Source organism: Bubalus bubalis, chromosome 1 (genome assembly GCF_019923935.1).
Source record: "Bubalus bubalis isolate 160015118507 breed Murrah chromosome 1, NDDB_SH_1, whole genome shotgun sequence".
Taxonomy (NCBI): Eukaryota; Metazoa; Chordata; class Mammalia; order Artiodactyla; family Bovidae; genus Bubalus; species Bubalus bubalis.
Genome location: NC_059157.1, coordinates 175277230 through 175304398, shown reverse-complemented (window position 1 = coordinate 175304398; position 27169 = coordinate 175277230). Strand labels below are relative to the sequence as shown.

The window sequence follows — 27169 nt, the reverse complement described above, 5'->3', positions numbered from 1 at the left end:
TACATGTATCTTAAACTCCACTATACTCCAAAAATAATCTGAGGCAATTGAATACTCTGCATAAGACATCTACTCAAAGAATTCATAAATGGTAAATTGACAGTTAAAACACATACCTGGAACTGAATTAGTGAGTGATCACCAAACACATATTCTACTCTCCCACTGACTTGCAACACATAGTCATAAGGGCTAACTTCATCTTCTTTCCCATGAATAGTCAGACGTTTTTGGATTGCCAATTCATTTATTTTGATAGGATTCATAATAGGAGATACCTGAAAACTAAACACATCCTAAAAAGGAGGGTAAAACAAGAAAGCAATTTTATATTTACAGTGAAAATATCACTCTTTACATTTGTACCTATTAGTAGTATTATTTATACCACATTGTATCCAAGGAGACACAATGCTTACACATATACATTCTTTACATTTAATGTTTCAGTACATTTTCTTCACTCCTACCAATCTTGGAAAATCATTTTTTAACCTAAATGAAGACTTTGTTACAATTCATCTCATGTTTACTATAGTGTCCCCACATGCTGCTTCCCAATGCTGGTCACCAGCAGTGATGCTGAAATGGCCAAATAAGGATTTTACAGAACTGGGCAGGGGGGGAATACACGTGTGATGGTTACCAAACATACCTTACTCTGAAATTTTGCCATTCCTATTTTTTGATGGTAACATGAAATGTTTATTCAATTATGAAATAGTGTTGATAATAAACCATGGTATAGGGTATTTTTAAAGGAATAACAGCCTAAATAAAAAGCTATAAACTCTATGTGACCTGCCAAATTGATTTAATAACTTTAAAATTTACTATTCTATATGATCCAAAACTCTTTTGGTTTAATCTCTGGGAAATAGGTAGCCAGAAGAAAAGGAGACTAAGGAGAGATATAAATATATTTCAATTAGCTGAATACATGGCATGTAGAATAAAGGGAGACTGAATGGATACTTATTCAAATAAGAAAGTATAACCAGAACACCAGAAATCACAGAAAGCCAGTTTGAATTTTTTTTAATTTTTTAAATACAATATTTAAATGTGTTCTTGCTCCCAATGAAAATATGCTATCAATATTTTAGTAAGCAGAACACTCCCCATAGCTAATGGATATATTGGGTTAGGGACACAGGCTATAAAGAATGGTGAAAGAATTATTATATTATATAAAGAGCCTGCCAAGATGATCTCTAAACTCCTTTTACCATTAAGTTCTATGACTGCTTGGAATCCAGTAACATTTCACAATGTCAATATTTTTTTCTGACTTTAAAACACTTCTTTTCACATGTAATCTGTTACAATGATGGATCACAGGGTTTCCCTGGTACCTCAGACAGTAAAGAATCTGCCTGCAATGTAGGAGATTCGACCCCTGGCTTAGGAAGATTCCCCTGGAGAATGCAATGGCTACCCACTCCAGTAATCTTGCCTGGAGAATTCCACAGACAGAGGAGCCTGGAAGGCTACAGTTAGTTCATGGCATCGCAGTCAGACACCACTGAGTGACTAACACACACATGCATAATAACTATCACATTCAAATTTATATATCTAGTAGAGATTTGACCCATATGTGATGAAATTCAGACTGATCGAGATTTCACAAACTGCCCACAGTCAGTATTTTAAAGCTGGATTCTAATCACCTTTTAACAGTGAAATTCCTATTTCAGCTCTTTCAACAATGCACGATTCTTTACCACTGAGTCACATGGGGAGCAAGAACACATTTAAATATTGTATTTAAAAAATTTAAAACCTCAATATAGAATGGTTACTGATAAAGGTTTCCTCATTTTTATCATAGTAACTGAAGGACAAAACAAAGTATCCCTACTTTCATACCCTAATTCTAAGGCCAGAGCCTAAATGATAAAATGAGTATACTTGAAACAAAAGGAGAAGCAGAATTTAGCTTGTAAAATTCTATGAACATTCAGATACAGATTAACTGTATATACTCTCTGTTATAATGCCCAATTCCATATCAGTACTTAGATCACATATTCATAGAATGCAAAATTAAGAAAATAGAAAAAAAGAGCTCTTTTGATCAAATCTTTCATTTTATAAACAAGAGAAAAACAACATGAGAAAATAAATTATATCTACATTATTTATAACCAGGTTTGGCAAACTTTTTCTCTAAAGAACTGACAAAAAATGAGTCTCTATTGCATATTCTTCCTTTCCTTTCTTTTTAACATCCCTTCAAAATTGTTTGAGTTTTTTACATAACCTTAAAAATACAAAAACCATTCAAAAACACTGCAGTTTTTGGACCCTGATATAGACAAAAATGCATCAAAAAACTGTATGCGTGCAAAGGATATGTCACTTTAGATGTCATACCTAATCCTAAAATATATTTCCATCTTGAATCTAAAATGATCTTAGTCAGTGTTTACTAGGTAAGCAACAGCCTCCTCTAAGATTGGTGCTACATTCTGGGAAAATTCACAAGTTTATTATAAAGCATTTCTTAATATAATACTACCTGACAATTTTCAAAATGAACAGCCACAATGAGCTTTCCTCCATAAAGTTTATCTTCTAAATTTTCAGGGATGGATGGTTCAAGCTCAGGTGGATAGGTATGCTTTAGCCAATCCATCCAAGATAATCCCACAAGCGACTGAATCTTTTCCTCACTGAATCTGCGCATTTTTATTCGGAATTCATTCACTTCAGGATCCTTCAAGGCATCAAATTCATGCAGACCTAAACAAAAATTTTAAAGCTGTCATTTTGAGTACCTAATAATAAACAGAATACAAAATATACTTAAGGAAAGCTAAATTGGATGCTTGATTTTTATGAAATAAAAAAAAAAAAACTGGGCAGGAAAATATTATGAAAGATAAAAAAGAATACTCAAGATAAAATAATGAATTTCTGGTATAGAAGATGAACATACAATTAGATTTCAAAAGAGTACAAACTGGAAACCACTTAAAGAAATATAGTTGGTTACCAATAAAAAAAGATAATCACTGAAACTCACACTACCATTTTAAAACTACACCTGAAAGAGCTGCATGTTTTCTTTACAAATCAAAATACATTTAAAATATCTAACAAAGGCTAAGAATCTGAAAATGTTACAAATAAGCCTAAAGCTATTACTGAAAACTCAGTAAACTTAAATTTTATAAACTTTTAGTTTACTGTGATTTTCCAACAATGGTTACAGTATATATAAATTAGTCAATAATCTCATAAATACGAAATTATTCTTTGTTGTACTTAATTATGATTCACTTCTGCCATGAAGTGACATATAACAGCTTTTTCATAAGCTTATACTTATTCTAATAAATAATTCTAGAAATTTAAAATAAATTGAACATGTACGCATTTTTATATGTACATTAATTTTTACATCAGAATGGCAAACACTTTGATAAAACCTTGAGCTATAAAGGGGTAGAAAAGAAATTAGCATATTTAATAATTTATTAAAAATTACACACATACAAACACACATTTTGACCCTGGAATTCCAACAGGAGACTTAGGACAAACCACTGAAAGTCAAATATGCTCCCAAAACCAATCACGGAAGATGCCCAGCTTCTTCTGGGCCTACCTCCAGCTTCCGCCTGCCAACAACTTCTAATCAGGCAAAAAAGAAAGTCAACCACTTTCTCCAGAATGAAACTTAATGACTCCACTGCCTGACTTTGAGTTACTGCCAAACACAGTTTCTTTATTTTGGCAAGCTGTGATTAAACATTATGTTCTCAAATTTGAGTGGTTACTTTCCACACACCTATGGAAATAATTTTTCCATAGTCATGTATGGTTTTTCCAGCAGTCATGTATGGATGTGAGAGTTGGACTTTAAAGAAAGCTAAGCGTCGAAGAATTGATGTTTTTGAACTGTGGTGTTGGAGAAGACTCTTGAGAGTCACATGGACTGCAAGGAGATCCAACCAGTCCATCCTAAAGGAAATCAATCCTAAATATTCATTGGAAGGACTGATGCTGAAGCTGAAACCCCAATACTTTGGCCACCTGATGTGAAGAACTGACTCGCTTAAAAAGACCCTGATGCTGGGAAAGATCAAAGGTGGGAGGAGAAGGGGATGACAGAGAATGAGATGGTTGGACGGCATCACCAACTTGATGGACATGAGTTTGAGCAAGCTCTGGAACTTAGTGATGGACAGGGAAGCCTGGTGTGCTGCAGTCCACGGGGTAGCCAAGACTTGGACACGACTGAGCAACTGAACTGAACTGAAGGAAATAATTGTACAAATAACATGATAGAAGTACAAGAATGTTCACTGTTGCTTTATTATAAAAAATTGGAAATAACCTAAAGATAATCATTAAGACGCGGTTTAAAAAGTTACCAGACCACCTGACCTGCCTCTTGAGAAATCTGTATGCAGGTCAGGAAGCAACAGTTAGAACTGGACATGGAACAACAGATTGGTTCCAAATAGGAAAAGGAGTACGTCAAGGCTGTATATTGTCACCCTGCTTATTTAACTTCTATGCAGAGTACATCATGAGAAACGCTGAGCTGGAAGAAGCACAAGCTGGAATCAAGACTGCCGGGAGAAATATCAATAACCTCAGATATGCAGATGACACCACCCTTATTGCAGAAAGTGAAGAGGAACTAAAAAGCCTCTTGATGAAAATGAAAGAGGAGAGTGAAAAAGTTGGCTTAAACCTCAACATTCAGAAAACAAAGATTATGGCATCTGGTTCCATCACTTCATGGGAAATAGATGGGGAAATAGTGTCAGACTTTATTTTTGGGGGCTCCAAAATCACTGCAGATGGTGATTGCAGCCATGAAATTAAAAGACGCTTACTCCTTGGAAGAAAAGTTATGACCAAGCTAGATAGCATATTCAAAAGCAGATACATTACTTTGCCAAAAAAGGTCCGTTTAGTCAAGGCTATGGTTTTTCCAGTGGTCATGTATGGATGTGAGAGTTGGACTGTGAAAAAAGCTGAGCGCCGAAGAATTGATGCTTTTGACCTGTGGTGTTGGAGAAGACTCTTGAGAGTCTCTTGGACTGCAAGGAGATCCAACCAGTCCATACTAAAGGAGATCAGCCCTGGGTGTTCTTTGGAAGGAATGATGCTAATGCTGAAACTCCAGTACTTTGGCCGCCTCATGCGAAGAATTGACTCATTGGAAAAGACTCTGATGGTGGGAGGGATTGGGGGCAGGAGGAGAAGGGGACGACAGAGGATGAGATGGCTGGATGGCATAACCGACTCGATGGATGTGAGTTTGAGTGAACTCCGGGAGATGGTGATGGACAGGGAGGCCTGGTGTGCTGCGATTCATAGGGTCGCAAAGAGTCGGACATGAATGAGCAACTGAACTGAACTGAACTGATACCCATACAGCATGCCAGAATGGTACAAGTGATAAAATGAATAAAATGTTCTCTGTTATTCGGGGGAAAGGTCACAGATATATTAAATTTACAAAGCAGGGACAAAATGGGTCTCACAAGATTCCTTTTATGCAAATTCAAAAGAAAGAATATAGAATATGTATACATTTTTGCCTTGGAAAGAAACTTGAGATAATATTAATAGCATTTTATAGTTTTGGAGAGGGAAGCACAGTGAAGCAAGTTGTTACTTTTGATTCCACAAGACACAACCAATATTATATTAAAAAAGATATTGTATCATTTGAATATACATATGTCAATGAGTATTACCTCGATAGCAGACTTATCAGCATTGTCTACTTACATTAAAAGTTATCATTTTTAAAATATTAGCACTGATTTGTTATATTAAATATAAAAAATGTTTTAAGTTGCATAATACAACAAAGGTAAAATCCTGAGGGTAAAATGTAGTTTCGTGGATACGTTAGATCTGGAATAAAACAAATTACTCTAAATCAGATATGAAGGAACCATAATTTAAGTTAATGGTTACAGGACGTACAAGAAGTAGGTAGAGACATTTATAAAGTAGATTTGACATGAGTTTTTTTTTTTAGTAGATAAAGGGTAGATCATTTGATTTTTGTCAGATCTTCTCACAATCCATTTCCATTCCCCAATGTGAATAATTTTTCTAAACTGAAAATGTAATGCTGTTATGCCCCTATTTAAATCCCTTCAATAGCTTCCCAACTGCTCTAATGAGTTCTCTACTTTTTATATGACTTGTATAGGCCTGCATACTCTGAAGCTGGTTGCCTTTTGGAACTTCCTGCTTATTCTGGCTGTCCCTGTCAACAAATCATAGTCAATTTCTTTTATTCCTTGAATAGACTATCTTTCACATATGCCATTCTCATTTGCTTTTCCTTCTTCCAACCCCATTCACCTGCTCAAATCCTAATGAGCACTGAAATGTCAGGTTAAGAGGATCTTCCTGTCTTACCTAGCTGAGAGAAGTGACCCTCCTTGACTCAGAGCAGGAAAGACCACATCACCTAAGTTCACTGCTATGGTTCTCAAGTAAAAACACTCAAAATAAACTGCTGAATGGTAATTGCTATCATTTTGGTCATTTTTTTCATTCATTACAAATACAGGACTGTTTTCATAAAACTATAATGAGAGTCAACTGAAAAGTTCACATTTCTTTCATTTATTTCAGACTCACTAAATCCCAATCTCTTGAGAATTCGTATTTTAAGAAACTGATGACTGGTCACCTAATCTATGACAAAGGAGATGAGAATATTCAATGGAGAAAAGACAGACTCTTTAATAAGTGGGAAAGCTGGACAGCTGTATGTAAAGGAATAAAATTAGAGATGTAGAAAACAAGCTTATGGTAATGGTCACCAGGGGATGGGCAGGGGGTAGGAATTGAGAGGTTAAGATTGACATATACACACTGCTACATATAAAATATATAAGTAACTAGAACCTGCTATATAACACAGGAAACACTACTCAGTAATGTGTAATGGCCTATATGGGAAAAGAATCTAAAACAGAGTGGCTATATGTGGATGTATAATTGAGTCACTTTACCATACACCTGAAACTAACACAACATTATAAATCAACTATGCTCTAATAAACTTTTTTTAAAAAAGAAGAAACTGTAGAAGCCTGAATTTTGGAACTCCTACAAAGATTTCTTAAAAATAGAATCTTTGACAAAAATAAAAAAGTTAGGCTGAGTAATTTCAAACCTAGTTAATTCCCTATGTGTCTTGTGTATGAAAATTTGACAGCAAAGGTTAAATCTAAAGAGTACTGTATAGTTTACAATCAAATAGAATTTTTTATATTAAAAGTATAGAATGAACAATTTCTACATACTACAGATACCTTTAAAATCCCTGGACTATATATTTCCATCATTTTAAGGAATATTAAGGGGAAAAAGGAAGTGTTCAAAGACTTTTATCAGAATGCTGACAAAATTCTCTGATCAAGATTTATTGCTGGGTGTTTGAAGAAATTAAGGAAAGAGTGACAAGTACCTTCACTATAGAGAATAATCAAAGCAGCCCCAGCAGCAACGCTATAAATAATTATTTAGAATACAGAGAAAATAAAATGATTAGTCATATCATTTTTCAGGAAAAGGTATTTTTAGACCCATCAGGGCAGTTATGTCTGTAAAGGGTCTATTCTTTTCTTTGAGGAGGAGGAGGCAGCAAACTCTTGTTCCTCAAGTTAAACTGAAATAATTGTTTATTGTTTTCCCAGGAGGCATGACCTCACCAAGTCCCGGTTGTGGTCATCACATACAAATCAGCAACTGCAAAACTTTACTTATTGGGTATTTAATGTGGAAATTCACTCTAAAACATCAAAACAGACTTACTCAACTTCGTAAATGAACATTAATATTTGAATTTGTGTATACGATCATAATGCTAGCTATCCTATACTGAGGATCTAAAGTATATAAAATTTATAAAATTTAAAAGCTTATAAACTACTAATTGCAACAAAACACTCCTGACATTTTCTTAGTCATTCAAATTGCAGAACGCACTGAATAAAACCTTTGTACAATAAGCTTTACACCAGATAAAATACGGTGCATTGTTTAAAGAAAGAAAAATTCAATTCTAATATATATTAGATCCCTGTGCTAAAGTTAGAATTGTCAAATTAAAAAAAAAAGTATGTCCATTCTATTTGAATTTTTGATAGTGAATGACTTTTTAGCAATAAGAGTATAACATGAATCTCCTGTATTTTTATACGGTAAATCTGACAAGCAAAGATCAACATAATGGTGGCTCATGAATCCATATGCCTTGGAGATCAAAATCCAAAGAGAACACAATGATCTAAGTTTTGAAAAGATGGTCAGTCTCAAAAAGACACCTATACGTTAACTGATAAATGTTAACTCTATCTGTGACGTGAACCTTTTGAATTATCAAATATTTCAGCTTGTCTAAAAATCAGCAGAAAAATACAGAAAAACAGTATTTTCATAAACAACTATAAAACCTGTAAAAACTGTTATCAAAATATTATCAGGGGATATTCTTATTCTGGATACGACGGTAAGCGATTTTTTATTCTTTCTACTTTTATACATACTCTTCAACTCAAACAAAGGAAAAACTTCTACTAATGGAGACTACAGTTTTTAAAAAATCTTTGAAGCTCTAGAAAATAGGAATGCTTTCTACTGAAGCTATTAATATATTTTTAAAAGATCTGTAAGGTATACAATTACAAAGCTACTTAATGGGGGAAAAAGTTACTGCCAAAGCAAACTAGTTATCATCTGAAATAATCAAATGTTTTTAAATACCAGAGTGTCACATATAAATCAATAAGCTTCTGTTCTAAGCACTCAGAGAATTTAGTCCCCCCAATGTAATCATTAGAATTTTAACTACAGGGTAAGATCAAAGAAAAGTATCTTACAGAGAACTGTACTATAGTATACTGAATTTGGACTAAGATCACGGCATCTGGTCCCATCACTTCATGGGAAATAGATAGGGAAACAGTGGAAACAGTGTCAGACTTTATTTTCTTGGGCTCCAAAATCACTGCAGATGGTGACTGCAGCCATGAAATTAAAAGACGCTTACTCCTTGGAAGGAAAGTTATGACCAACCTAGATAGCATATTCAAAAGCAGAGACATTACTTTGCCAACAAAGGTTCGTCTAGTCAAGGCTATGGTTTTTCCAGTGGTCATGTATGGATGTGAGAGTTGGACTGTGAAGAATGCTGAGCACCAAAGAATTGATGCTTTTGAATTGTGGTGTTGGAGAAGACTCTTGAGAGTCTCTTGGACTGCAAGGAGATCCAACCAGTCCATCCTAAAGGAGACCAGTCCTGGGTGTTCATTGGAAGGACTGATGCTAAAGCTGAAACTCCAATACTTTGGCCACCTGATGCGAAGAGTTGACTCATTGGAAAAGACCCTGATGCTGGGAGGGATTGGGGGCAGGAGGGCAAGGAGACAACAAAGGATGAGATGGCTGGATGGCATCACTGACTCGATGCACATGAGTTTGGGTGAACTCCAGGAGTTTGTGACGGACAGGGAGGCCTGGTGTGCTGCGGTCCATGGGGTTGCAAAGAGTCGGAAACGACTGAGCGACTGAATTGAACTAACCCTGAATTTGATCAATATAGGTAGCCAATCCAGATCCAACAAATTGGATTACCTCAGTTACAAATTGGATTATCCAACAAAATCACCTCAGTAATCCCTGGTAGTATGTAATTCAAGTTAATATCTTGTCTAAGGCAGAATACCACTGGTCCAGTAAACACCTAAGATTACTAAAGCAAGAGTGACTGCTCCACATTAATTGCGTTATTCACAATTTTCCCTGGAATTAATACGCAAAGAATATGGACTTGACTTGCTATAAAAATAAGTTCTACTTAAAAGAGAATTTTACTTATGAAGTCAAATTTATGGAAACTTATCAATTACCTTAAAGTCTCTATTATCACAGAGAGTTGTGTATAAATTGTGTTCATACTTCAGGGGTAGTTCACAAGAAACTGAGGATGCATCTCTTAGAAAAGGGCTTCTCAAACTAACTGAGGCAAAGGAACAACTTTTTGATTTCCAATCTGACAAAAACCAATACTTTTATAAAATAAAAAGAAATCAAAGACATACAGATGGTCAAAAGGCACATGAAAAGATGCTCAACATCTCTAATTATTAGAGAAAAACAAATGAAAAGTACAATGAGGTATCACCTCACACCAGTCAGAACGGCCTTCATTAAAAAGTCTACAAATAATAAATGCTGGAGAAGATGTGGAGAAAATGGACCCCTCCTACATTGTTGGCAGCAATGTAAACTGGTGTAGCTACCGTGAAAAAAATAGTATAGACGTTCCTCAGAACAATAAAAACAGAGTTGCCACATGATGCAGCAATCCCACACCTGGGCATATACCCAGACAAAGCTGTAGTTCAAAAATATAGATGGTTCCCTATATATTCAGAGCAGCACTATTCACACAGAAACAGCGTAAATGCCCATCAACAATAAATGGATAAAGAAAATGAGGTATATATACACAGTGGAACACTCAGCCATAAAAAAGAATAATGCCATTTGCAAGAACATGGATGGACCTAAAGGCTATCATACTAAGTGAAGTAGAAAGAAAAAGACAAATACCATATGTTATCATTTATATGTGGAATCTAAAATATGACACAAATGAACTTATATACAAAAAAGAAATAGATTCATAGAGAAGACACTTATGGTTGCCAAGGAGGATTGGGGTGGAGGACAGATGAATTTGAAGGTTGGGGTTAGCAAATGCAAACTATTATATACAGAATGAATACACAACAAAGCCTACTTACTGTGAAGCACAGGGAACTATATAAAATATCCTATGATAAATCATAATGGAAAAGAATATGCAAATGAATGTATGTATTATATATATGTGTATATAAAACTGAATCATTCTTTGTATAGCAGAAATTAATGCAACATTGTAAATCAACTTTACTTCAATAAAATAAATTAAAAAAATACGTCACTGGAAAAGAAAAAGATAAAAAATTTATAAGCCCTTGTTGTGGCAATATCACATTGTTAGAGAAGTTTACAAAGATTTATTTTTGATTTCTGTTTTTACTTTATCTAAAACTGGTAACACAGACACCACAGACCATTCCTTGCAAAGCAATGTTATAGAGCGCACTTACTACATGTTTATAGATATACCTGGCAACAAACGTTAAATTCATACTAAGAATTGTTTAAATTACCTCTTCCTATAAGGACTCCAATTTTTGAGTCTAATTTTTCCCCTGGGTCACAACTTCTTGTCACTAATTTGAGAACTGGAAGAAAAGGTCTGACATCACAAAGTCTTCTTGTTTCATCTTCGAGCTCCTCATATACAGCAGTTTGATTCACACATGCAAACATATAGGAGTCAATTTCCATAAGGAGGTTAAACATTGGGTAATTGGTAACTTGTTTCCATAACATCTGCAGAAAAAAACAATAAGACATTTTATGAAATGGAAATACTTGCTCAAATGTATAAAGACATATCTACAAGGATGCTCACTGTAGCACTTGTTGGAAAACTTAAAAATTGAGGACAAGCCAAATGTTTAGCAATACGGGTTTGGTTAAATGAATTACAGAATATTACAGAACTATGAAAATAAGATAGACAAACATGGTAATGCACAAAGTGTACAAGGTATATCACAGTTGGTTTCTTTTAAAACAGCAAATTGGAAGAGAATACGAATAGTATTAACCACCTCTTGTAAAGTAACAGAATGGTATAATTTTAAAAATACATTTATAAAAACGAAAGTATTAAAAGTAAGTATCTATGAAGAGCAAGAATCAATGAAGACTTTCATATTTAGCATTCTTGTAAACATAAATAACTTCTAATAAAAAAAGAACATTTAAAGCATGTATCATCTATCACCTTCACACAAAATTTACACTGTTTCTGTCCTGAATTCTTTTCTATTCACCAGAGTTATCTCCATTAACTAGGACTGCCCTGTCTGGACAAGCACAATCAATCTCTCATCATCTCCCCTGAATTCTCCTAAATGAGATACTATAAAAGAAGGTCACTATACAAATACAAGGTGGATTACATATTTTAATTGCAACCAGGACAAAAGCCTACAGCTGAAAAATGAAAATCATGGCCAAACCTCAAATTCAGTTACATAAAACAGAAAAAATCAATGCTAGGCAAAAAAGAAAGAAAGAAAAAATAGGTAAATTGGATTTCATCAAAATTTAAAACTTTTCTGTATCAAAGGACACTATTTTGAGAGTAGAAAGGCAACCCACAGAATAGAGAAAATATTTTCAAATATATATTTCACAAGAGATTACCATCCAGAATACATAAAGAACTCTTATGACTCAACAACAAAAAAAAACAACTGAATTAGAAAATGGGCAATGGTCTTGAACAAAAAATTCTAAAAAAAGTCCACAAGAACATGAAGAGAACGTGACATTATTAGCCATCAAAGAAATGCAAATAAAAATAAAAATGAGGTACCACTTCACAACCAGAAGAATGGTTATTATTTTTTAAAAAAGGAAAATAACAAGTTCTGGCCAGCATTTTGAGAAACTGGAACCCTTGTGCATTGCTGATGGGAATGTAAAATGGTACAGCCACTATAAAAAAAAGTTTGGCAGTTTCTTAAAAAGTTAAAACAGAATTACCATATGATCCAACATATGGAGAACAAGGATTCACACTGAAACTTAAACATCAATGTTCAGAACAGCATTATTCTCAACAGCTAAAAGTTGATTATAACCAAAAATGTGCAACAAAAGATGAATGAATAAACAAAATGTGGTACATCCATACAAAACAATGATATTCAGTCTTAAAAAGGAAAGAAACTTGAATACATATGACAACATGAATGAAATGAAAAATACTATGGCCAAGTGAAAAAAGCAAGACACAAGGCTGACTGTTGTGTGATTCCACTTACACGAGGTAGCCAGAATAAATACTACAATGGAGATTACCAGGGGTTAGGGGAGCAGAAGTTTATTATTTAGTAAGTACACAGTCTGTGTTTAGGATGATGAGAAGTATTAGAAATGGATAGTGGTAATGCATTGGACAACACTGTGAATATACTTAATACCAAGAAATTATGTGCCTAAAAATGACTCTGATGAATTTTAATTTTATTTTACAACAATACATTTTTTAAATTTTTTAAAATGGGTTTCAATAGTTAATTAAGCTTCAGCTATAGCCACAGTCATCCGTACCTGTCACTGGTGACTAGAAAAATAAATGTACTCTCTGCACCTGTAAGGTGCCTAAAACAATTTTATTTTTTTTTTTTCACTTCAGGGATCATGCAGTTCTAGAATTTTTATGGCTCCCCAATGAAGAAGCTTGGAAAACAGTTGAGAGGCTGTTCCAACTCTAGTACTTTGTCATAAACATTTATTTCTTAAAAAGATCACAATTCTATACTGGGGTTCCATATTGGGTTCTAGAAAAATAATTTCATTTATAAGTCACAGTCTTTGCAAATCAAACAGCACTCATCAGTTCACTTGAAAAAAATCAGCGAACAAACAGGCAAGCCTTATTATATGAAAGAATTTGCTTTCAAGTGAGGACATACCATTCATTATGGGGGTGGGGAGGCAGAATCTAGTAAACAGCAGAAAACCTTTTCTTCCCCCAGAGTGACCATGAAAACTAGTGGGGATGGGGACAGAAGAAGGGGAACAGAAAGGGAAGGAAAAGGAGAAAAGAAACGACGAACCAAAAGTCATATTTATAAACAAAAAAAGTGACAAATTCAAAGACAATAAGTACAAAGACCTTACCTTAAAACTTTCTCTGACAATGTTAAATTCCTTTTGATAACCTGAACAAATCTTTCAAACTAGCTGACATAAGTTAGTGTGTCTTAATTCAGGTATCACACATGGATTTTTTTTTTTTTTAATTAAAAGTGAGTAGGAGTGAGAATGAATATGTGTGTGTATATATATATATACATACACACACATACACATACACATACACACACACACACACACATGAAATTGAAAGTGGCTCAGCTGTGTCCGACTCTTTGAGACCCCATGGACTATACTGCCCATGGAATTCTCTAGGCCAGAATACTGGAGTGTGAAGCCTTTCCTTTCTCCAAGCAATCTTCCCAACCTAGGGATTGAACCCTTCCGCATTGCAGGTGGATTCTTTACTCACTAAGCCACAAAGAAAGCCCAAGAATACTGGAGTGGGTAGCCTATCCCTTCTCCAGTGGATGTTCCCAACCCAGGAATCAAACCAGGGTCTCCTACATTGCATTTTTTACCAACTGAGCTATCAGAGAAGCCGTGTGTGTGTGTGTGTGTGTGTGTGTCTATACACATATAAACCAAAAAGAAGATCCAAGACAAAATATGAATTGAAATCTGTAAAATATAACTTATAAACTTCTCTTAAATTCGCCATATGATTTACATTAATACCAATCTAAAATGGAAGAATATATCCTCCAAGTGATAAAGTAAGTAAGGTAGGTTTATAGAAAGCTCACCTAGTAACATACCTGCTTAATACAGGAAATGGTAGCTTCACGAGGCACCTCCAACTGGATATAAATCCCAGTGGGCAAAAGAAAATCCACGGGTATGGAGCCATCAGATGCTATCTGTGAGTCCACTGCCCAGATGTCAAGGACGTCTGCCATAGCAGGAGGCATCATGAAGTAGAAGCACATTCATAACCACGGGGCTCTAGAAATCAGTAGGTAAAAGTCAATGAATTAATAAGCCCGATTTTATACTAAAACGTGATGAAGCCCACCAATCCATAATTAGTCCTTGGATTTCAAAACAGCCAACCATGTAACAGGAGGCCAATTAAATTAAGCAAGACTAAGCCACATTACTTAAAATACTTTTGGATATCACTACATGAATTATGTATATACACCATACTGACTCAAATTCAACATAATTATATGACATGTAAAAGATGAAAGGTTTAAGAAGTACAGGGTTCTGAGAAATTCAGTTAATGACCACTCAACACAGGATTCTCTCCAGAGGGAAAAAAAAAAAAAGATTCTCTCCAGAGAATCCTAGAGGATTAATATTGGATTCTTCAGCCAAGTTTTTCTTGGCAAACTCCATGAAAAGTGGGAATCAAGAGAGCTTTCTTTCAAAAATAATTTTCTATCAATCGATGTGAGAAAGAAAATGTCATGAACTTCAATCCATGACCCATCATCAAAGTATTAAAAAAATCAAATCCCACAAACCAGCTGGCAAGGCCTTTTGCCCTATGACTCTGGCCTGTTTTTCTTTGCTTCTCCAACAATTTCACAGTCCAGGCTCTTATGCCACAAGTTTTGCCTCCTGCTGCTAGACTTATGTTCACAGATATGTTGACACTCCCCTTACCAAACCAGTTTTCCAACAAATGCACCCTCCAAGTGGGCCATTTAAGTCTCATCTGTTTTAAGCGCTTTCTTCAAGAAAGCACAACAATAATCCCAAGAAGAACATGGGCAATAAAGTTAAAAAAGAAAGAAAAAGTCTCAAATCTCATTTATTCAAAAAATCCAAATCTTGTGTCAAAAGAGGTAAGAGCAAATTTAAAGCATTTGGGGCATCAAAAACAATAATGACATCCGTGGATTGAAACACATCAAATATGAGACGATAATAATAGAGAAAGGCCCTTTACTGGTCAACTTTAAAGGCTGCTTTGAAACAATCTGGGAAATTAAAATATGAATTAAATATTAGAGGATTTTAAAGAACCTTCATTGTGTGAGGTATAATAATAGAATGTTTGTTATGTTTCTAAAAATCAGTCTTTATCAGTCAGATGCATAATAAATATACATCGGGATAAAATGAAATTATCCTTGGCATGTGCTTTAGGTTAGTCCATTTTTTAAAAAGTGAAAGGGTAGCTGATTTCAACAAAGACATAAAGGTAATTTCATGAGAAAAAGGATAGTCACTTGAACAAATGGTGCTTCAACTAGTTATTCTAGTTTGGAATACTTAGATATCCATAAGCTAAGAAAATGAAGCTCAATTCATACCTCATACCACTAATAATGGATTTTAGTTATGTAAAAACTGAAACTGTAAAACCTCTAGAAGAAAACATAGAGAAAATATTGTGCTCTTGGATTAGGCAAACAGTTCTTAAATATGACACCATAGGCAATTCACAAAATAAAAAAATGATAAAATGCACATCACCAAAACTAAAACCTTCTGCCCTTAAGTATGATACTGTTTATAATATAAAAAGATGAGCCACAGAAGGGAGACAATGCTTGCAAACCATATAAAGATCTGGTATCCAGAATACATAAAGAACTCTCCATATACAATCATAAGAAAAAAACTCAGCTTACTTGAATTGGCAAAAGATTTGAACAGAAACTACCAAAGAAGATAGACTGATGGCAAAAAGGCTTAATAACATTAGTTATATAAACTAAAATTACAATGCGATACACACCTCTTACAGGGGTAAAATTAAAAGCACCAACCATGCCAAGTGCAGACAGGGAGAGGAGCCGCAACTTTATACGCTGCTGATGGGAATGTTAAACAACAGAGCTACTTTGGAAAATAGTTTGGCAGTTTCTTAACATATATTTACCATATGATCCAGTCATCCCACTTCTAAATATACACCTAAATGATATGAAGGTATCAGTTCAGTTCAGTTCAGTGGCTCAGCCGTGTCCGATTCATTGCAACCCCATGAATCGCAGCACGCCAGGCCTCCCTGTCCATCACCAACTCCCGGAGTTCACTCAGACTCACGTCCATCGAGTCAGTGATGCCATCCAGCCATCTCATCCTCTGTTGTCCCCTTCTCCTCCTGCCCCCAATCCCTCCCAGCATCAGGGTCTTTTCCAATGAGTCAACTATTTGCATGAGGTGGCAGGAAGCAGGAAGAGGTAAAAGAGGACTACCAAGGAACACAAGGAAACTCTTGGGAGTAATGGATATGTTCATTATCTTGTCAGATGATGGTTTCAGGGATATGTACATATGTCAAAATATATCAAATTACACATTGTCAATATGTGTAGTTTAAGTCAATTATCCCTCAGTAAGTGTTAGTCCTATGTCCAACTCTGTGCTCTCATGGACTGTAGTTCACCAGGATCCTCTGTCCATGGAATTCTCCAGGCAAGAATACTGGAGTGGGTTCAAATTTCATCCTCTAAAGGATCTTCCTGACACAGGGATCGAACCCGGGTCTCCTGAATTGTGCAGGCAGATTCTTTATCATCTGAGCCACCAGGGAAGCCCATACCTCAATAAACACGTTTTTAAAAATGAGAGAAATAGATAAAATGAGAGGCAAAACATTGGTACTGACTGAGGTTGGGACATGAGGAGTACACTGCACTACTTCTCTGATTTTGTGTATGTTTGCTATTTTTCACAACAAAAAGGTTTTGTTAAATTCCACCTACACCATTTATCAGTTATGTGATATTTTATAAGTCACTTAAACTTCCTGAGGCTTCAATAACTTAAAATCATACTAAAATATTTCTCCTGGGAACACTGTGACAATGAAGGAGCTAAAATGGAGTGGCTAACACACTGCAATGACAGCTTTCTGCCTCCCCTCAACATCCTGGTCATTGCTGATGCCTCCTTCTTCACTCTTACACCTCATAGCCTTAGATCCAGCACACTGCCATTGTGATAAAGCTTTTGAGTCTTTCAGACATGCAACCTTATTTCTGTAGACAGAATAATGATTAAAGATTGTGTTCTCAGAGTCTAACACCTGAGTTGTAAACCTGGCTCCATCACTCACTAATGAAGATGTCTTGGGCAAATCACATTATCTTCTTCCTCATTAAGTTCCCTTACCTGTGAAATGATGAAAACAACAGTAACTACATCCTATCATGGTTATGAAAACTGAGTAAAGAATGCCTAATCATAATAAGCCCAAGGTTTGTTGCTACTTACAATTTTTTATTTTTATTCAAAAACCAAAAGTTCTTTTGAGCTGTGAGTTATATATATTCCACTACTTTGTTTCTCCAAAAGTGATTACACATAGTAGCCATTTGCAATTGTTTAATGAACTCAGGACCAAACAGTATTGTTGCTACTCCTACAATAATTTTTTAAAAAGCTCAAGGGATAATGGAATTTATAACACTAAAGATAAGTATTTACTATGTATCAGGAGCCTATGGTTTTTCCTGTGGTCATGTATGGATGTGAGAGTTGGACTGTGAAGAAGGCTGAGCGCCAAGGAATTGATGCTTTTGAACTGTGGTGTTGGAGAAGACTCTTGAGAGTCCCTTGGACTGCAAGGAGATCCAACCAGTCCATTCTGAAGGAGATCAGCCCTGGGATTTCTTTGGAAGGACTGATGCTAAAGCTGAAACTCCAGTACTTTGGCTACCTCATGTGAAGAGTTGACTCATTGGAAAAGATTCTGATGCTGGGAGGGATTTGGGGCAGGAGGAGAAGGGGATGACAGAGGATGAGACGGCTGGATGGCATCATTGACTCGATGGACGTGAGTCTGAGTGAACTCCGGGAGTTGGTGACGGACAGGGAGACCTGGCGTGCTGCGATTCATGGGGTCGCAAAGAGTCGGACACGACTGAGCGACTGATCTGATGTATTAGGAATCTACTAAAATCTTTACATACATTACTATATCTTATCCTGACTACTACCCTGTGGTAATACTACTACTCCTTAAGGAAATACCTGAGACTTAGATAATTTGAGATCTCATTCATGGATAAAGAGTCTTGGGATATCAACTTGGGTCTAACTCTGGAGAGTGAGCCCAACTCTACATTCTACATAATAACTGCTGAGGCTGCTAAGTCACTTCAGTCGTGTCTGACTCTGTGCGACCCCATAGACGGCAGCCAACCGGGCTCCGTCCCTGGGATTCTCCAGGCAAGAACACTGGAGTGGGTTGCCATTTCCTTCTCCAATGCATGAAAGTGAAAAGTGAAAGTGAAGTTGCTCAGTCGTGTCCGACCCTTAGTGACCCCAAGGAATGACTGCAGCCTGCCAGGCTCCTCTGTCTATGGGATTCTCCAGGCCTGCCAAGCTCCTCTGTCCAAGGCATTCTCCAGGTAAAGAATACTGAGTGGGATGTCGTTTCCTTCTCCAGGAGATCTTCCTGACTCAGGAATCAAACCTGGGTCTCCTGCATTGCAGGCAGACTCTTCACCGACTGAGCTATGATACTATAATATACCATAATAACTGCTAAAGCACCAGAAAGTGTGAGACATTTCACCATATTAAACCACATTACCTGACTGTAAGCTCCTTGAAATCTTGTGCCAAGCTTTTTAAAAGACTTGTCTCTCACCACAGCATATAGTGAAATCACTATATTTAGTAATTTTAAACTGATAACTTTCACAGATAAGAACAAAACCACACAAAGTTACTACAATATGTCATTAACAGACACTGATCCTGGAAATGCTTTACACAAATCACTGCAGAACAGCCTTAGAAACTATTTTCAGTGGAGGAGCTTCTCAACTTTGTAAGTATTAGATATTCAAGAAACATCTGCATCATGAAAACATTCTACATCAAATCTTAAAGACCATGCTTTGCTTATATTCAAATAACACCATGCAAAGACAAACAGGAAAAAGCTGTCTCCTGAACACCAAGAGTCAGGAGACATATGCGAGTCAGGAGCTGTCAACAAAAACTGAGAGGACAAACTCAAGTTAGCATTTAAAATTGAGACGGGTTTATGAAACATCAGAATTATAATCAAGATAAACCTGTACAGTCCCCTGATTGCTTTAGCATAGATTTTTGGCAAGATTCTCACAATTGAAACCAAATCACCTGATGAATATCAACAGTAATATAAGAGCATAAAACTATAAAAATAAAAACTCTGAAACCTCACCCTTACCAGCAACTAGAAATGATGAGGATTCCTGAGCCTCTGGAGTCTAGAGTAGTAATCTTTTCAAAGAAACCATACCTCACTACCCAATAGCATCAAGTCCCCAGATTCAAAATTCTAAACTTCTCAGGTATTAAAGGGAAAATCACCATGGTAGATTTAAGAATTTCTTGATGAAGTAGTCATATCTAAAATGAATTATAGGAATGAATTCATGGGCCCCTGCCTTCCCTTCCTTCTAGATTTGTCATTCAACACTCCCATACGTACTATCCTTAATCCTGCCCTGCGGAACTGCTGACACTTATCACCATGTCTCACTCTTTCCTGCCTTCTACCTTAAATCTGTCATTCCTCTCCCTAGCATGTCATCCTGACCGACTCTCACACTTCTAGACTGTGAATTAGAATCTGTCCCTAATACTCCTCTGTGCACCCAAGTACCAGGGCATATACATGTCAACGAAGGAGTACACTATACTAAAATTCATTGCTATGGGATAGTTTCCCAGTCTCTTGCTATTTCCAGTTCAATAAACACTTACTTCTGGCTGAATGAATTAATGAATTCAAATTCTATGGAAATCACTACTAGACCAATTATATTTTATCATTAAAAATGTGATATTTTTTGGTTTTTCTTTGCCCCAAAGCACAGGATACAGAAACTTAGTTCCCTGAGCAGGGATGGAACCTGCTCCCCCTGCAGTGGAAGCACTGAATCTTACTCAGTGAACTGCCAGGGAAGTCCCGTTAAAAATGTGATTTATATCATGCTTGACAGGAAAAAAGGAACTATGTGGTCATCAGTGTGGTCTTTCAGTGCCTAGTATAATGAATATCAAAAACAGCTTCCAAATAGATATAACTTTTTTCACCAGGCCAGGGGGGCAGGTATTTCCTGGGTGCTTCATGCAATACATATGCTCTTTGTTGAGGCACACAGGCTTCTCTTGTTGTAGAGCACAGGCTCTAGAGCACATGGGCTCAGTAACTTGTGGCCTGTGGGCTTATTTGCTCTACCACATGTGAGATCTTAGTTCCCCAACCAGAAATCGAACCTGGGTGTCATGCATTACAAGGTAGATTCTCAACCACCAGACCACCTGGGAAGTCCCAACATACAGAATTCCGATTGTTTAATACCATCTTGTCTCCAATCCATAAATGCCTGTTGTGTGAAGAGAAACATGAAATAGGTCTTACCAAATACTGTATTCCCTCTGTGCCACACTTCCAATAATGTTACAGCCATTACCAAAAATGATGTATTTTCAACTAATGTTTGACTATAGACCTACTTATTCCATAAAATGGCATCTTCTATTAAATTTAGATTGGGGAACCCCCAACCTGGTGTCAACTGACAACCACTACTTTTAATATAAAGGAAAAGAAAGTAGAATTTTACTTCAGAATATGCTATATTTAACAATCATAATGCCTTAAATATTTAAAAACTGGCAAAATATTATAAATTGCAATGATGAAATATTTTTTCCTGCCATCTCAAAATGCATTATAAAGTTTAATCCTTTAGCTTTACAGTTCACCATGGTCCTTGCTTACTAAAGCAACATCACACCAGTCTCCAAAATCAATTCCCCTATCTTGAATTTCTTACTCTAAAAATATATCTTATTGAAGTATAGTTGATTTATAGTGTTGTACAAAATTCTACCATTCAACAAAATAATTCAGTTATACATATATATACACACACATTCTTTTGCATATGCTTTGCCTTTATGGTTTATCATACAATATTGAATACAGTATGAGGGCCTTGAACATTGGCAGATTTTGATACTTGTGAGGCTCCTAGAATCAAACCTCTGCAGACACTGAAGGTGAACCCCAATGAAAAGTTACATTCAGGTATATAAATTCCTACCTTGTTATTTTCATATTAATCATTTACTAATAACTGAGCTAGAATGCTTGTCATGCTTTGTAAATATTCCAGATAAACATACACTATGTAATTACAGCCTAACACTGTACTTGTGTGTCACTTTAATAAAAGTACTTTTATTAAACCAGTTCTCAAGGTTTTCAAAGTACTTTAAGCTGAATACTACCTAAGAGAATGGTTTTCAGTCCTCATGTTCAGTACTTTTTAAATAATTTACAAATACTTAAAAAACCTGAAATGAAATTTTTAATATAATTTCAGTTCAGTCGCTCAGTCGTGTCCAACTATTTGCGACCCCAGGAATCGCAGCACTCCAGGTCTCCTTGTCCATCACCAACTCCCGGAGTTCACTCAGACTCGCGTCCATCAAGTCAGTGATACCATCCAGCCATCTCATCCTCTGTCGTCCCCTTCTCCTCTTGCCCCCAATCCCTCCCAGCATCAGAGTCTTTTCCAATGAGTCAACTCTTCACATGAGGTGGCCAAAGGACTGGAGTTTTCAGCTTCAGCATCAGTCCTTCCAAAGAAATCCCAGGGCTGATCTCCTTCAGAATGGACTGGTTGGATCTCCTTGCAGTCCAAGCGACTCCAAAGAGTCTTCTCCAACCTCACAGTTCAAAAGCATCAATTCCTCGGCGCTCAGCCTTCTTCACAGTCCAACTCTCACATCCATATATGACCACTGGAAAAACCATAGCCTTGACTAGACGGACCTTTTTTGGCAAAGTAATGTCTCTGCTTTTGAATATGCTATCTAGGTTGGTCATAACTTTCCTTCCAAGGAGTAAATGTCTTTTAATTTCATGGCTGTATATATACTTGATTTCAAAATAAACCCATTTAATCTTCTAATTATAATACAAAGAATAAATAAAACAAAATAAAAATGTATATTTCAGTATGTGAAAACTGGATATAACCATTATGTGCACAATAGAGTAGTCAGAGGTTTGAATCTCTACATACAATCACCATGGATGTGACAACTACAAATGCAGACTGATAAAATGCCACAAAAGCCACTGATGCCAGAGATTTTAAAAATCTCTATCTTCCAAAATTAATGTACTAAAATCATGCAAAAATACTTAGCATTATTTCTTTATGTAAATAAAGTTCAGATCTAGGATCAGATAATAATAAGACTTTTAACCATTAAGTAATAGTAGTACCTCCCCCAATCACTAAAACAACAAAATCAACATCCACAAATTTCAGAAGCATCTTATAGGAGGCACTTCACACTGCCCAGTTTGAGAATCACTGCTCTACCATAATTCCTACTATTTCTCAAAGGATTAATGGGATCTCCACAATTTATCTAGTCTGTACAAAAGAACTATACAAAAAAGATCTTCACGACCCAGTAAATCACGATGCTGCGATCACTCACCTAGAGCCAGACATCCTGGAATGTGAAGCCAAGTGGGCCTTAGGAAGCATCACTACAAACAAAGCTGGTGGAGATGATGGAATCCCAGTTGAGCTACTTCAAATCCTAAAAGAAGATGTTGTGAAGTGCTACACTCAAAATGTCAGCAAATTTGGAAAACTCAAAACTGGCCACAGGACTGGAGAAGGTCAGTTTTCATTCCAATCCCAAAGAAAGGCAATGCCAAAGAATGCTCAAACTACCGCACAATTGCACTCATCACACACACTAGTAAAGTAATGCTCAAAATTCTCCGAGCCAGCCTTCAGGAATACATGAACTGTGAACTTCCAGATGTTCAAGCTGGTTTTTAAAAAGCCAGAGGAACCAGAGGTCAAATTGCCAACATCCGCTGGATTGCCGAAAAAGCAATAGAGTTCCAGAAAACAATCTATTTCTACTTTATTGACTATGCCAAAACCTTTGACTGTGTGGATCACAATAAACCGTGGAAAATTCTGAAAGAGATGGGAATACCAAACCACCTGACCTGCCTCTTGAGAAACCTGTATGTAGGTCAGGAAGCAACAGTAAGAACTGGACATGGAACAACAGACTGGTTCCAAATAGGAAAAGGAGTACGTCAAGGCTGTATATTGTCGCCCTGCTTATTTAACTTATATGCAGAGTACATCATGAGAAACCCTGGGCTGGAAGAAGCACAAGCTGGAATCAAGTTTGCCGGGAGAAATATCAATAACCTCAGATATGCAGATGACACCACCCTTATGGCAGAAAGTGAAGAGGAACTAAAAAGTCTCTTGATGAAAGTGAAAGAGGAGAGTGAAAAAGTTGGCTTAAAGCTCAACATTCAGAAAACTAAGATCAGGGACTTCCCTGGTGGTACAGTGGCTAGGACTCCGTGCTCTCAGTGCAGGGGTTCCAGGTTCATTTCCTGGTCAGGGAACTAGATCCCATATGCTGCTGCTAAGACCCAGTGCAGCCACGTAAATAAATATTAAAAAAAAAAAAAAAAAGAAAACTAAGATCACGGCATGTGGTTCCATCACTTCATGGCAAATAGATGCGGAAACAGTGGACACCGAGGCTGACTTTACTTTTTTGGGCTCCAAAATCACTGCAGATGGTGATTGCAGCTATGAAATTAAAAGATGCTTACCCCTTGGAAGGAAAGTTATGACCATCCTAGACAGCATATTAAAAAGCAGAGACATTACTTTGTCAGCAAAGCTCCATCTAGTCAAGGATATGGTTTTTCCAGTAGTCATGTATGGATGTGAGAGTTGAACTATAAAGAAAGCTGAACACCAAAGAATTGATGCTTTTGACGTGTGGTACTGGAGAAGACTCTTGAGGGTCCCTTGTACTGCAAGGAGATCCAACCAGTCCATCCTAAAGGGGATCAGTCCCAGGTGCTCATTTGGAAGGACTGATGCTGAAGCTGAAACTCCAATACTTTGGCCACCTGATGCGAAGACCTGACTCATTTAAAACACCTCTGATGCTGGGAAAGATTGAGGGCAGGAGAAAAAGGGGACAACAAAGGATGAGATGGTTGGATGGCATCACCAACCCGATGGACATGAGTTTGAGTAAACTCCAGGAGTTGGTGATGGACAGGGAGGCCTGGCATGCTGTGGTCCATGGGGTCACAAAGAGTCGGACACGACTTGAGTGATTGAACTGAACTGAACTGAATGAACAGTAATGAACAAAATTTCTCATACATTTCTACTTGTCAATCAATAGTGTATCTTATACTTGCTTATTTTGTTTTCAGCTAATTCTTGAAGGGCAAAGAAGCTCTTAAGTCAAGAAGACTTTAGCCCCTTATTTGATGAGAGGAATGTAAGGTGAGTATAAGTGGCTCTTAGTTTTCAAGACCCTTAGTAAACATACTGATGGGGTAGTCTACCTAAAATCACAGGGTAACTTGCAGCACTTAGGAGCTTCTTTCACAACACTTTTAAGCTAAGTACTGAGAGAGGGCGTATACTCTCAAAATGTGCTGTGCTGAAATTAAAAATAGTATGTCCTTTATCTGACCTAAAACAAATAAGGTAACAAACCAACTGGTATCAGATAAATCTTTTATAAAGATATTCTGAAGAAAATTACTGCTACATAATTGTATAAAAATAAATGTGTTCTGGTTCCTATTCCAATAAGGCACCCTTATCTTATATGGAGCATCACACGCAAGAGTCCAACCTGAGAAGTAACTCATGGTTTCAGGTTGGGCGGTACCTTAGGAGCAGCAGGCCCTTCCTGTTTTAAAAATTAGGAAGCTAAGGCCCAGAGAAATTACATAAGTTACCTAGGCGACACAGAGACACAGCCAAGACCAAAGTCAGATTTTTTTTCCCAAGCAATTAACATACTTTATAATGATTTTTTCTTTACGTTTACCCTTATTCCCTCTCCTTCCTTAAAGGAAATGTTTTTCACAGGGTTGCTCTAGCACAACCCTGCACAGGATTACTCCAGCACAGGCTTACGCTGGCACAGCAAGCACAAGACCCTACCTCAGGCAGGTATGGCTCTTTAGTTTGAGCATTAAGCAAATGATCAAAGGCTGAAGACAAGCATGAAACTACTTATGAAAACAACTTTTCAAGGAAGCTATCAGAGAGCAAAGGAACTTCAGCAGTGACAATTAGCTCAACTCAGACTATTTTGGGGGGCTCCAAAATCACTGCAGATGGTGACTGCAGCCATGAAATTAAAAGACGCTTACTCCTTGGAAGGAAAGTTATGACCAACCTAGATAGCATATTCAAAAGCAGAGACATTACTTTGCCAACAAAGGTCTGTCTAGTCAAGGCTATGGTTTTTCCTATGGTCATGTATGGATGTGAGAGTTGGACTGTGAAAAAAGCTGAGCGCCAAAGAATTGATGCCTTTGAACTGTGGTGCTGGAGAAGACTCTTTAGAGTCCCTTGGACTGCAAGGAGATCCAACCAGTCCATTCTGAAGGAGATCAGCCCTGGGATTTCTTTGGAAGGAATGATGCTAAAGCTGAAACTCCAGTACTTCCACCTCATGTGAAGAGCTGATTCATTGGAAAAGACTCTGAGGCTGGGAGGGGTTGGGGGCAGGAGGAGAAGGGGACGACAGAGGATGAGATGGCTGGATGGCATCACTGACTCAATGGACGTGAGTCTGAGTGAACTCCGGGAGTTGGTGATGGACAGGGAGGCCTGGCGTGCTGCGATTCCTGGGGTGGCAAAGAGTCAGACACGACTGAGTGACTGAACTGAACTGAAGCCCTTAGACTATAATTGCAAACCCATATCCTGTCAATTGTTCACTGGCAGAAAGAGAGGAAGGGGTTTAAACATTCTCAGTTTCCCTAGCAATGTGCCAGCAAAACTACTGGATTTTACTTCTTTCAATAAAGTGATAAGCAGAAACCAACATACAGATGAACAAGACCTCATACAGATGAACAAGAAGTTCAGACAAAAACTTCTTAGAAAATCATGGGGAAAAAATTTGGTAGAGACTGAAAGGGAATTTTAAAAAATATTAAATGGAATAGCATTTACTTAATATTTATTTCTTTACTATTATAGGATATAGCTAGAAGACAAGTTAATTTAATGATCATTAAAAAAAAACGGGAAGTGGCAGTGCACTTATAGTAACACATTTACTATCTAAACCTGCAGGTTCTAATCACAGACAAGTGACAGGATTTTGATTTATCTGGGTTTCTGTCCCCCCATGTCTATCAGCCTTATTTATTGGATGATTTACAATAAAGTATCCATTATACTGAACACTGAAAAACTGAACAGTATAGCACTCCATTTGTTAAAGATGGTTATTTTATCTGAATCATTATCATTTCGTGTAAAAGATCTCTCTAAAGTAATTCTAAAAATTACTAAAGAATAATTGCTAAATCATTTAGCAGTTATTTCAATAAATGATGCTAAAG

The 27169-nt window shown here is 36.7% G+C and overlaps 1 protein-coding gene across 2 annotated transcripts in view; it reads right to left on the bottom strand.

Annotated features, from left to right (window-relative positions):
* The window catches only part of PIK3CB (phosphatidylinositol-4,5-bisphosphate 3-kinase catalytic subunit beta), a 180479-nt gene that overhangs the window by 85936 nt on the left and 67374 nt on the right, over window positions 1–27169 (bottom strand). For both annotated transcript variants that reach the window (XM_006069974.4, XM_025290968.3), the window contains exons 3-6: window positions 14553–14739; window positions 11223–11448; window positions 2525–2748; window positions 117–296 (exon numbers count right to left, since the gene is read on the bottom strand). In XM_006069974.4, coding sequence (XP_006070036.3) covers window positions 117–296; window positions 2525–2748; window positions 11223–11448; window positions 14553–14723 — 801 coding nt within the window. In that variant the 5' untranslated portion in view covers window positions 14724–14739. The remainder of the gene's footprint in view (window positions 1–116; window positions 297–2524; window positions 2749–11222; window positions 11449–14552; window positions 14740–27169) is intronic.